Source organism: Herpailurus yagouaroundi, unplaced genomic scaffold, assembly GCF_014898765.1.
Source record: "Herpailurus yagouaroundi ecotype Mexico unplaced genomic scaffold, PumYag 182, whole genome shotgun sequence".
Taxonomy (NCBI): domain Eukaryota; kingdom Metazoa; phylum Chordata; class Mammalia; order Carnivora; family Felidae; genus Herpailurus; species Herpailurus yagouaroundi.
This window is the reverse complement of record NW_024412413.1, coordinates 51,158,070-51,170,817: the sequence shown is the minus strand read 5'-3', so window position 1 is coordinate 51,170,817 and position 12,748 is coordinate 51,158,070. Positions and strand designations below refer to the sequence as shown.

The 12,748-nt window shown below is 42.4% G+C and overlaps 1 protein-coding gene across 1 annotated transcript in view; it reads left to right on the top strand.

The window, feature by feature from the left end:
- Positions 1-12,371: 12,371 nt before the first annotated feature.
- Positions 12,372-12,748, top strand: part of IRAK3 (interleukin 1 receptor associated kinase 3) — a 58,470-nt gene continuing 58,093 nt past the window's right edge. The window contains exon 1 of the mRNA XM_040491493.1: positions 12,372-12,745. Within this exon, the coding sequence (XP_040347427.1) occupies positions 12,439-12,745 (307 nt within the window). The 5' untranslated portion in view covers positions 12,372-12,438. The remainder of the gene's footprint in view (positions 12,746-12,748) is intronic.

The following is a 12,748-nucleotide window of genomic DNA, read 5'->3' as shown; positions in this document are numbered from 1 at the left end:
GCAGGAAAAAGGGAATATTGGTTTAATCTAAAACAAATGATAAGGCAAATTCGATGGATCAGGGTGAATACTCATTGGTATTGCTGTCATTCAAATACAAATATGAGATGTAGGTATTCCCAGAGTAATACCATCCCAGGGTTCCTTGGAGTTTTTTGATGAGTTTGCTTTGATCCACTCACATTCACCTAGTCTCCACTTTAACTGTAAACACTCAAAAGACTTAGTAAGTGGAGCTCAGAATAGCTGTGGAACTGTCTATTCTGAAACAAAATCCTTCAACTTGATGTTATTGGAAGCTTTTGTCAAAAGAACTAAACTCACTTCCAAAAAGATGAGCCAAAAAAACAAAACAAAACAAAACCTTACCTTTTATGATTTTCATTTTAGAAGCATATTACTAATTTTTTTAAGTTTATTTTGAGAGAGAGTGTGCATGCATGTGCAAATGGGGAAGGACAGAGAAAGAGAGGGAGAAAGAATCCCAAGCACACTCCACACTCTCAGCTCAGTGCCCCACGCGGGGCTCGATTCCACTACTCATTACATCATGACCTGAGGCAAGATTAAGAGTGGGACGCTTAACCGACTGAGCCACCCAGGCACCCCCATATTACCCATTTTAATATAAAATCATAAAAGGAGTTGCTAAATGGGACAAACTGGAGTTGCGCTGCCAATCCATCTTTTTATTAACTAAAAGCAGCATTTGTAGAATTTAATCCCCTACCTCTTTCCAGTTGCAAAAAAAATAAATTCCAGATGGATTATGGATCTAAATGTGCAAGACAAAACAATAAAATTTTAAGAAGATAATATAGGAGAATATCTTTATGATTTGGAGAAAAGCAAAGATTTCTGAAACCAGATACAAACTAGCAGTTAACTTTGAAGGAAAATGTTGACAAACTATATTAAAATTTTAAGGGGTGCCTGCCTGGCTCAGTCAGTGGAGCGTGCAACTCTTGGTCTTAGGTTTTGGGTTGGAGCCCCACATTGGGTGTAAAGATTATTTAAAAATAAAATCTTACACAAAACAGATGAGCATAAGGGAAGGGAAGCAAAAATAATATAAAAACAGGGAGGGGGACAAAACAGAAGACTCATAAATATGGAGACCAAACTGAGGGTTACCGGAGGGGTTGTGGGAGGGGGGGATGGGCTAAATGGGTGAGGGGCACTAAGGAATCTACTCCTGAAATCGTTGTTGCACTATATGCTAACTAACTTGGATGTAAATTTAAAAAATAATTTAAATTAAAACAATTTAAAAAAATTTGAACTTCTAGTAATCAAAATATAAGAGAATGAAAACCAAGTCACAAAATGGGTGAAGATATTTGCTACACATGAAATCTACATAATGCTCCTTTCCAGAATATAAAAACAACTGTTACAAATCAAGAAGAAAAAAAGAGACAGGCAGCCAACAGAAAAATAGGCAAAAGGCTCAAATAAGCACACCACACTCTCTCTCTACCTCTCTCTCTCTCTCACACGCACACACATATGCCAAATGGCTAATAAAAAGATGCTTGCCGTCATTAATGATCAGAGAAATGCAAATAAATGTCACAATATCTCCACACAGGTGGCTAAAATTAAGAGGTGGACAATACCAAGTATTAAAAAGGTTGTGGATTAACTGGGACTCTTAAACTAGAGCTGGCTTCCTTGACATGCAACCTGTGCAACTGCACAGAGCCCTGCTCTCAGAAGGACCTTGCATTTGGCTTAATGCTCAGTTGTTACCATTTTGAAATACTTAATAATTTTGCCTTTGAACTTTTGTTGTATGAGTGGAAGCACAATGCAGCATGAGCATGAGCAGAAGAGGTACACACAATATATGAGTGTCCATTCTTTGCCAACCATTTGCATTTAGCATTCAAGATGCCCCGTGAGCACAGAATTCTATTGAAACTACAAAGAATGGAAGTTAGAGTAGATACAAAATCAGTACAAGGTAAGTGTATTATACATACAATTTAGTAAAGGGAAGGAAAAGGAGGACACAGACTGTGCCAAGGGCTGTGAACTTACTGTGAATGTAGAAAGAAGGCAGTGGTATTCTAAGAAGCATAAATGACCAAGGAATCCTATCACATCCTTTTTCACTTGTGTCAGTTCCCAGTATTAGCCAGCCACTAACACTAAAAATGAAGATGTTGTAGGAAAGGGTAAGAGGGACAACTATAGTTTCTTTTCCTTACATGTAAGCTGAAGGTAGAGAGAAGTGAAATAAAAATATATGAGTGGGGGTCCTGGGTGACTCAGTCGGTTAAGTGTCCAACTCTTGATTTTGGTTCAGGTCATGATCTCATAGTTTGTGGGTTGGAGTCTTGCATTGACGGTGCAGAGCCTGCTTGGGATTCTCTGTCTCCCTGTCTCCCTGCCTCTCTCTCTCTCTCTCTCTCTTGCTCTCCCAAAAATAAATAAGTTTAAAAAAATATATATGAATTAGTTTTATGCAGTTTTTTCACAGTTCTAGTAAGAATGACATACATACGCATATATAGGCCATGAAATGCAAACTGTAATTTGGATGATCCACATAGGAGTTTGCATTTTATTTTATTTTATTTTTTTTAATTTTTTTTTCAACGTTTATTTATTTTGGGGACATAGAGAGACAGAGCATAAACGGGGGAGGGGCAGAGAGAGAGGGAGACACAGAATCGGAAACAGGCTCCAGGCTCCGAGCCATCAGCCCAGAGCCTGACGCGGGGCTCGAACTCACGGACAGCGAGATCGTGACCTGGCTGAAGTCGGACGCTTAACCGACTGCGCCACCCAGGCGCCCCGGAGTTTGCATTTTAAATCAGTTATTGCACAAGGGCGCCTAGATGGCTCAGTCGGTCGAGCGTCAACTTCAGCTCAGGTCATGATCTGAAGGTTTGTGAGTTCCAGCCCCGCCTTGGGCTCTGTGCTGACAGCTCAGAGCCTGTAGCCTGCTTCAGATTCTGTGTCTCCCTATGTCTTCTCCTCCCCCATTTGGCTCTGTCTCTGTCTCTGAAAAATAAACAATAAACATTTAAAAAGTTTAAAAGTAAATAAACATTACAAATATATATATTAAAAAATAAACTGCTATTGCACAATATAAAGATCAATCATAAAGCTCGTGCTAATAGTTTTAAGTGATATTTTTCCCTTTACTTAAAGGACATTAAATAGAAAGTTAAAAAAAAAAAACACGGCAAGTAAAGAAACTGCAAAAGAAATAAGAGCTCTGGGGGAGATTATAAGCGGTTTCACAGAGTGTTTTAGTTTACTAGGGCTGCTGTAAAACATTACCACAAACTGGTAGCTTAAAACAACAGACATTTCTTCATTCACGGTTCTGGAGGCCACCAGTCTGAAATTAGGTTGTCAGCAGGGTTAGTTTCTTACAGAGGCTCTCAGGGATAATCTGTTCCATGCTCTAGTGGCTTCTGGTGTTGGCAATCCTTGGATTTCCTCGGCTTGTGGCTGCATCACTCCAATCTCTGCCATCATCAGCAGCAGGCCTTCTTTCCTCTGTTTCCATGTCCAAATTTCCCTCTTTTTATGGACACCAGTCCTAATCCACTATGGCCTCATCTAAACTTGATTACATCTGCGGAGACTTTCCAGGCATACCTTGTGTTATTGTGCTTCACTTTACTGTGCTTTGAAGATACTGTGTTTTTTTTTACAAATTGAAGGTTTATAGGGGGCACCTTGGTGGCTCAGTCAGGTAAGCGTCCAACTCTTGATTTCGGCTCAGGTCATGATCTAACAGGTAGTGGGATCCAGCCCTGTGCTGGGGCTCTGTGCTGACAGGGTGGATCCTGCTTGGGATTCTCTCTCTTTCTCTCTCTCTCTCTCTCTCCCCCTCCCCTGCTTGCACGTGCTCTCTCTCTCAACATAAATAAATAAACATTAAAAAAAAACCACAAGATTTATGGCATTGAGCCACTTGCTGCATTGAGCAAGTCTATTGGTATCATTTTTCCAACAGCATTTTCTCACTTCATGTCTCTGTCACATTTTAGTAATTTCCACAATATTTCAAACTTTTTTATTATTATAATGTTTTTATGGTGATCTGATTAGTGATTATGACTCTCTGAAAGCTCAGATGATAGTTAGCATTTTTAGCAATATTTTAAAATTAAGGTGTATGCTTTTTTCATAGACCTAATGCTATTACACACTTAATACACTACAGTTTAGTGTAATACAGTGTAGTGTAAACTTTTATATGGAAACCAAAAATTAGTTCGACTCGCTTTATTGTGATATTTGCCTTATTGCAGCAGTCTAGAACCAAATCTGCAATATGTTCCATGTATGCCTACATTTCCAGTTGATGTTGCATTCAAAGATATCAGTGGTTAAGACTTACATGTATTTTATGGGAGCCCACAAGTCAAACTACATCACAGAGGTGGTGACTTTTCAATAGCATCTTAAAAAATAATTAGGGGTTCATCAGGTAGGAGAAAAAATCCAAAGATGAAATAACTAGTACAAATTGGAAAAGACCCAGACACTTATGAGAGACATTACAGAAGAATAACATTTGGTGATTTATTGGATATAAGCACCACCAAGTGTAATGTCTGACATAGCAGGTGCTCAGTAAGTTCTTCTGACTATATCAGTTGATCAATCAAAATTACTAAGAGTTCTTTTGGCCCATGTGACCAGACACAAGAAAGCTGATTTTCTAGGAAATGATCAGTTTGGAGCATGCTGAATTGAGATGAAAGAAAGAAATCAAAATGAAATTGTTCAGTAAACACTGGAGGTGGGGAGTGAGAAGGGAATCTATAGGACAGCTTAGGACTAAAGGCACAAATATGAGCATGGTCCACATAGAGGTAACAGATGAACAATGAGAGTATATGAAATCTTCAAGACCTGGAATAAAATAATCACTAGAATTCCGCCTGTGAGTGCATGGTATAAGCCAAAGGAAGAGTCAGTTCAGAAAACAGAAGAAACCATCAAGAGTGTAGGAAAACACTGAGTATTGTCATAAAAGACAAAAAAAGGGGGGCACCTGGGTGGCTCAGTCGGTTAGGCCTCCGACTTCAGCTCAGGTCATGATCTCACGGTCCGTGAGTTCGAGCCCCACGTCAGGCTCTGTGCTGACAGCTCAGAACCTGGAGCCCGTTTCAGATTCTGTGTCTCCCTCTCTCTCGGCCCCTCCCCTGTTCATGCTCTGTCTCTCCCTGTCTCAAAAATAAATAAACGTTAAAAAAAAAAAAGGACGAAAAAAGGCAAAACAAAAATTCACAAAAGGTGGTGTGATGAGGGACCAATGCTATGGAACTGTCAGAGTAAGCCCTGAGGAAAGGCCATTTGATCTGAAATTACTAGTATTTTTAAATCCAAATATGCTGGATATTTTCATATACAGACTTGGTATTGCCTTCATTATCAACAGTGCCGGATTCAAAATCCAAGCCTTTATTTTTGTTTCAAAGGTTCAGAACAATGAAACAAAATCAGTAGGAACAAGAAGAACTATGATGGCCATGACAGGCCAGAAGATGTGGATAACTAAATTACCAAGTGTTTTTAGAATGCGTCCTCTGAAACCCAATGATGTGACATCATTTCTTGACGTGCAAAGGGCTTGTTATGGACTGAATGTTTGTGTGCCCCCCATTTGTATGTTGAAGCTCTAACTCCCATTGTTGCTGGATTTGGAGAAAGGGCTTGGAAGGAATTCATTAAGATTAAATGAGGTCGTAAGAGTAGGGTCAGATCAGATAGGATCAGATCAGATAAGAGGAGATGAGACACTAGATAGGATCAGATTAGATAAGTGGAAACACACCAGAATGCTGGCCTGCGTGCTCCTGTGTTCTCTCTCTCTCTCTCTATCTCTGAATGTATGTGTGCGTGTGCCTGTGTCTGTGTGCGTGTGCCCACATCCAGGAAAGGCCATCTACAAGCCAGAAGAGATTTTACCAGAAATTGAACCCTGTGGACACCTTGATCTTGGGATTTGTAGTCTCCAAAGCTGTGGAAAAAAAAAATAAATTTCTCTTATTTAAACCACGCAGTCTGTGACATTTTCAATGCCAGCCTGAACAGACAGGATTTATTTTGGGGATTTACTAAATAACAAGGAAAGGAGGGCCAAATCCTTGAGATGGAAAATGCACAAGATTTGTGCTTATAACTTGACAAGGAAACTTTGGAAATCCTCAATGAGATTTTTTTTCATCTATTTTTCCAACAAACATTGCCTCCAGAGTTCTTCTAGCCAGCAGAAGTTTAGCCATCTGTGAAGTGCAGAAGTTGGATTAGGATGTCTAAGCCATTTTCCATTATCAAATTGCAAACAGTCTGAGTAGATACTTGACTGCAAAAGAAAACATTCCGCCATAATCTCAGATTTATTTCACATGTTTGGGGTTCTTCTAGAAGTAAATAAATGTTTGCTTCAAAAATAGAGCTTTAGCTAATATTGAAAGCCCTTGACGGAAAACTATTCAATTATAAAAATCAGATTTTAGAAGGCAGTGCTGACTAGGCAAAAGTTATTATAGCCACACACTTCGAGGTGAGAAATACTAGGAAAATGATTTAAGAAGAAAATAGTGAAATGAGATGAAGCATGAAAATGTTGGAAGAAATTATTTTCTATAGTTGAGGGTTTTCTAATAGACAATAGCTGTTGACTTTAGAAAGTTTGGAAGACACAGAGTAAGAAAATAAAATCACCAGTTATCCTTCCTTCAACCCTAAAAGGATAATTGCTAAAATTTTAATATAGATCATGTTGCAAAGTAATAGGTTTTTAGAACACTGGTTTTGGTATCTTAAATGGGGAAGGGTTGAGTTATAAGACAATGCAAACCTAATCTTTAAAAATCCACACTGAACTGGAGGAATAATTATTGCATGTTATTACTATTATGTCATTTTGATGAAGGCCTAAAACCACCCAACTTTTCCTTCATAGAATTACCAAGTAATACGCACCACAAATGTTCTCGCCCCATTACTGATCTTTACCTCACCCCTGAACTCCAATGTACCTAGGACCCTCTATGGCCTGGGGACGGGATAAGGCTCAAAGAGGGAATACGCTAGTGATCTTTGTTTTGAAAATTATTTCCCAAACCAGAAAATCTATGTTCCACAAGCTGGGTGTCCTTTGCACATTCATCCTTAGGGATGCTGGGTAAGTAACTGCCACCAAGAAAAGTTTTCCATGTATACAAAGAGCTGTTATCTGACTCCTCTAGTTTCCTCCTCACCTGATTTTTTATCTTAGGCTTTGATGCCTGTGCTTAGCTGGGACTTTGCCACTGATAACACTGTGTATCTGTGCTATTGTGCCATCTGGGCCATAGCCTTTAGGGTTTCCTCGGCATCTCCATTCGGTAATCCGTGTAGTTCATTACTCTCTTACCTCCAGCCAGGAAGGAAGCTCTTCTTCTAGTATATGAAATATGGGGGCAGGGGTGTGGGGGGCAGAGTCGGAGAGGCAAAAGTTCCCGTGGCAAAAGATGAAGTCACAGAGTGAGACAGTTTTAGGTTTAACCGCAGCCCTCTCTTTGCCAGAAGCACGTATGCTGGGAGCGGGTGGGCAGGGTGCATTTCAGGGTCTGGGTTTGTGTGGATTTCAGTGTAGTGTCATGTGCATCTGGAACTTCATACTGCTTCTGTCTGTGCTGTCAGAACCGTTCTCTACCAACACTTACTTTCTCTCAGGGGCCCGGTTGTCTCCCTCTACCATCCAGTTTCCATGCCCATCTGACATTTCACAGATACAGCTGTATACATCTGAACTCCAGTTTTGGACAGAGGTTAGTTTTCTTCCCACAGTTCTACAGGCCAATAACAAAACAGGAAGTATCACCAAATGTCTGTTCAGTGTATCAGGATGCATTTGGCTGCAAACACAAGATTCCTAGTTTGTAAACCTACTTAGTAAGGAATTTATGTGACAGAATTTATAAGCCCAGAAGCAGGACATTCTCCATGGAGAGAACAAAAGAGCTGCTTAATGACATTATGAAGGATCTGTTTTTTTCTCTCCCGAGGCCATCCCCAAGGCTCACTTCATTCTAATATTTATCTCCATGTGGTTGCAAAATGGTTCCAGAAATGGCCAGAGCTGCCACATGTTCCTGTTCAGATCCAGAAGGAGAAATTTGAATGAGATCTGGTACCCCAAGCCATATATTATTGGCTGTTGTAGTCACACGCCAGCCTGAGTCTGAGTGCAATTTCAAATACGGAGGGCAGGGTAGACTGCAGCAAGATGGGAAGAGCATAGTAGGCAAGGGGATAGCAAGCGCAAAGGTTCCGATGTGGGACTCTGCCTAGTGTGTTCAAGGACCGACAAGAAGGCAGTGTGGTAGTGCAGAATGAACAAGGGAATAAGACCAGAGGTGACAGCAGAGTGGGAGGAGAGAGAGTGCAGATCATACAAAGAGTCTGACTTTTATTCTGACCCAAATCAGATGCCATTGTTGGCTTCTAAATAGATTTAGTTTACATAGTCAAATAATCAGATAGTCAGAGTTGATTTAAAATAATGAATCTGGCTGCAGTGTTGAAGACAGTCTATAGATTTTAACAGTGGAAGCTACTTTAGTTAGAAGACAACTGCAGTAAACCAAACAGGATATGATGATGGCTCAAACCAGGCTGGCAGTTGTGGAGGTGGAGAAAAGTGTGATTCTAAATATATTTTGAATAGAGTCGACAGGGTTTGCTAGTGGGTTGAACATGGGCTGTGAAGAAATAGAGGAGTCAAGGATGACTCTCTAGCTTTTGGTTCAAGCAGCTGGAAGGATAGAGTGACCTGGATGGGGAAGAATGTTGAAGAACAGGTTCAGGAGACAGGATCAAGTGTTCAATTTTGGACATGAGTCTTAGGTTTAAGGGAGAGGTCTGGGCTAACCGTATACATTTGGCAGTCCTTGGTAGATAGATGGTATTTAAAGCCTCGAAACTGGTTTAGATCATCAAGGGAGTAGGTGTACATAGACAGAACTATGAACTGAACCCTGGGGCACTCCAACATTAAGAGTTAAGGAAAAAGAGAAGGGACAGCACAGGAAGCTGAAGAGTGACCAGTGAAGTAGGCTAAAATGTAAGAGAATTTGGAAAATAAAGAAAGTGTCCAAGAAGGAGGGGAGGGATCACCTATGTCAAAAACTACTGATAGGTTGGGGCACCTGGGTGGCTTAGTTGGTTAATCTGACTCTTGATTTTGGCTCAGGTTGTGGTCTCACGGTTTGGTGAGATTGAGCCCCACATGTGGGGCTGCTTAGGATTCTCTCCCTCCCTCTTCCTCTGCCCCTCCCCTGCTTACGTGTGCACTCTTTCTCTCAAAATAAATGTAAAAAAAAACCAAAAACAGAAAAACTACTGATAGGTTGAATAAGATGAGGCCTGAAAATTGACTGTTATATTTAGCAATGATGTGGACATAGATGACCCTGAGAGCCATTTCAGTGGAGTAAGGTAGGAGGAGTGGCTTAGGAGTTGGTTTAGGAGAAGGTTAGAGGAGAAAAGTTGGAGATAGAAGATTCAACTCTTTACTACAAAAAGGAGTAAAGAAATGGGGGTAATAATGGCATCAAAGGGGGGAAATCATATCAAATTTTTTTGGTTTATTTTAAGATGGAAAAATAACATCATATTTGTATGCCGATGGAATTAATCCAGCAAAGAGTGAGAAATTGATGGTGTAGCTGAGAGTGAGAACGGCTGCCCTGATATCTTTGAATAGGAGACAGGAGATCAGATCGGCGGCACTAGTGAAGGGATTAGACTTAGATAGGAGCCTACTAATTGACTAATAGGAAAGGAGGGAGGGCTTGTATGTCCCTACAGATGCTGGTGGGCAGATAAATGTGGTGCTGATGGTGCTGAGAGTCTGTGGATGTTTTTTTCTGATACTTCGGTACTTTCACTAAATACTCTCAAGATCATTGGCTGCGCAGAAGGGTGGACGAGAAGGTAAACGGAGTTGGGAAAAGAGAAGGCATAGAATAGTTGTCAAGGGGACCCGAAGAGTAAGTGAACAAAGGGCACTTAGTGTGACAACCTGGAAGCATAAAGGACCCATTTGAAAGTCATGGCTTTGATTAAAAAAAATTTTTTTTAACGTTATTTATTTTTGAGACAGAGAGAGACAGAGCATGAACGGGGGAGGGGCAGAGAGAGGGAGACACAGAATCTGAAACAGGCTCCAGGCTCTGAGCCATCAGCACAGAGCCCGACGCGGGGCTCGAACTCACAGACCGCGAGATCGTGACCTGGGCCGAAGTCGGCCGCTTAACCGACTGAGCCACCCAGGCGCCCCATGGCTTTGATTTTAAATTGGGTCCAATTAACAGGGTTTTTATTCCCCACTCCACCTCCAGCTACATTCTGGTGCACGGGAGGCAGAGCCAAAAATTAGAAAATTGTATCTGATCAGAATGGTAGATGTGCCAAGGCAGCTCAACAAAGCCAAAGAGGAGCAAGAGAATGGAGGGCATATGTGAGAGGGATTAGAAACATGGAGTGTGGATTTTATGGATAAAGAGAGAAGTAAGGACATTAAGAGGGTGAGGCCAGAGAAGAGGTGGCAAGATTTTGGATTTGGTAACCTACGGGGGTGGGAAGGTGGGGCGGGGGGAAGAATTGTTGGGGTCAGAGCACTAGCGGGAATGCACTGGAAGGACAGGAGATGTGGTCTGAGAGTGGATTCATGAAATAGAAATTACAGAAGGGGCACCGTCGATAATGACAAGTTCAAGGGAAAGATCATGGGAGTGAGTGGCTGAAATAGGGTGGAGAATAAGATTACCGGAGGAGGATCGGTCAAAGAACTCACAGGACAGGGTATTGGAAAGATCATCATCTACTCTACATAGATTTCAAATCATCAAATAAGATAGGGCTAGTATTGGAGAGAATTGCAGTGAGCAGGAGCTATATCGTCTAAAAATGAGAGGGAAGAATTAAGGTGGGGGAGAGCAGTGAATGACACCAATGGTGAAGAACAGTGAGCGATATAACCTGATGATATAAAATTCAGAAGTCAAAGGCAGTTTTAAGGAATACAGAGAGAGCATGGGCTGATACTAACTGCCAACATTAAAAATACAAGAAATTTCACATAATCCATATACATTTCAAATACTATGGTGTTCACATAAAATTCTTGCTTCCCTGTAAATCAGAAGACCTGGAAAAGCAGGCCTTGTTGACTGCTTCACTCAGCAACCGTGATTCCTGGATCCTCTGCGTAACTGAGTTTGGATCTCTCATCGTACTAATTCACCAATCCAATAGCTACCAAATACTTGTATCCTGCCTGTTGCTGTTTTTTCAGGTAGTACCTTTGAAAGGTATAGAGTTTCTTAAGCGTGTACAGATAGACAAAATTTCAGCTATTTGAAGAAAGGCATATAGAAACCTTTGCCCAACCGGTATTGGTTTCACCAATTTTCAAGTATATTTTGTGGTATACTTTAGCTGAGAACGACTCGGGATTCAGGTAGCGTCAGGGGTAATAAACGATGGTGTATCATCAACTGTTGGTCTCTAGGGGGCGCCATTGCCAAAGAGTACAAATCTGAAAGGTTTCAACAGGGTTGATATTGTTCGGTTGATGGCCATTGTCCACTCCACTCATTAAGGCTGGGATTTTTCTCAGCACTTTCAAAGCATCTCCTCTTTTTTGTCAGTAGCATTCGTATCATGCTTGCGGTGGGTACAGCGTACCGTGACAGAATATTTCAAAACAACAGCCAAGTTTACTTAAACTCCACGTTGAAAGCAAAACAGTCTGTGACACACTTTGAAGTAGGAAAAGTAGCGGAACAATGTTTTATCAAGAAAGCCCAGAGAGAAAAGAATGTACAAAAACCAAGTAGCAACGTGGAGAATGGGCAGCGTCTGGAAGAAAACGAGCACAATTTTCTTCTGCTTTGTTCTCTCTTTTGCGTTCCTGTTGTTGGCATCTTCTTTGGTCTCTTCCAGCAATCACTTCGTATGTGCACATTTACCTGTTCGACTTCAGTAAAAGTTGGGAGGGGAATGCGCCAAACGTTTCGGATGGTTGTCTTCAGCTGAGTGACGATCTTCTGTCAGTTTTTCTGGATTTCCCAAGAGTTCCTCGGGACACATGTATCGCTTTCTGGCAGGGGAAAACAAAACGCGTTTTTAAAAGAACTGTTGACCGGTCTTCTGTCCATCCACGCCAGGAGACAGCCCATGCCAGGGCAGGCAGAGTGGGGTGTAGACTCTCCTCCATTAGCCCTGCCCTCCTGGTCTTCCCCCGGCTCTCGCTCTTTGCCTCTCCAGTCACGTCCCAAACCCGGAGGGACGAAAGCCCTGCTCAGAACGTAAAAGCCAGCGAGGAGGGCCACGCAGACGCAGGGGAGACCCCGCCGCCAAGCCGGGCGTCCCCAGGGGCATCTCTGCCGGGCAGCGCCTTGCGTCATGCGGGGCCCGCCCCCTGGTCGGGCTCGGCAAGTTCTGCAGCCTTGGCCGTCGTGGAAGCAGGATTTCCGCGGTTGTGTAATAGCACCTCGCGGGCGCGGAGAGGCCTGGGCTCCGCATCCCTCCTCGGACTGGCCCCTGGTCTCCGGCGGCCGAGCCATGGCCTGGACGGCGGCGGCGGCGAGCGGCGGGGCCCGCGGTACGCTCTCGGCGCACACGCTCCTGTTCGACCTCCCGCCGGCTCTGCTGGGCGAGCTGTGCGCGGTCCTGGACAGCTGCGACGGCGCGCTGGGCTGGCGCGGCCTCGGTG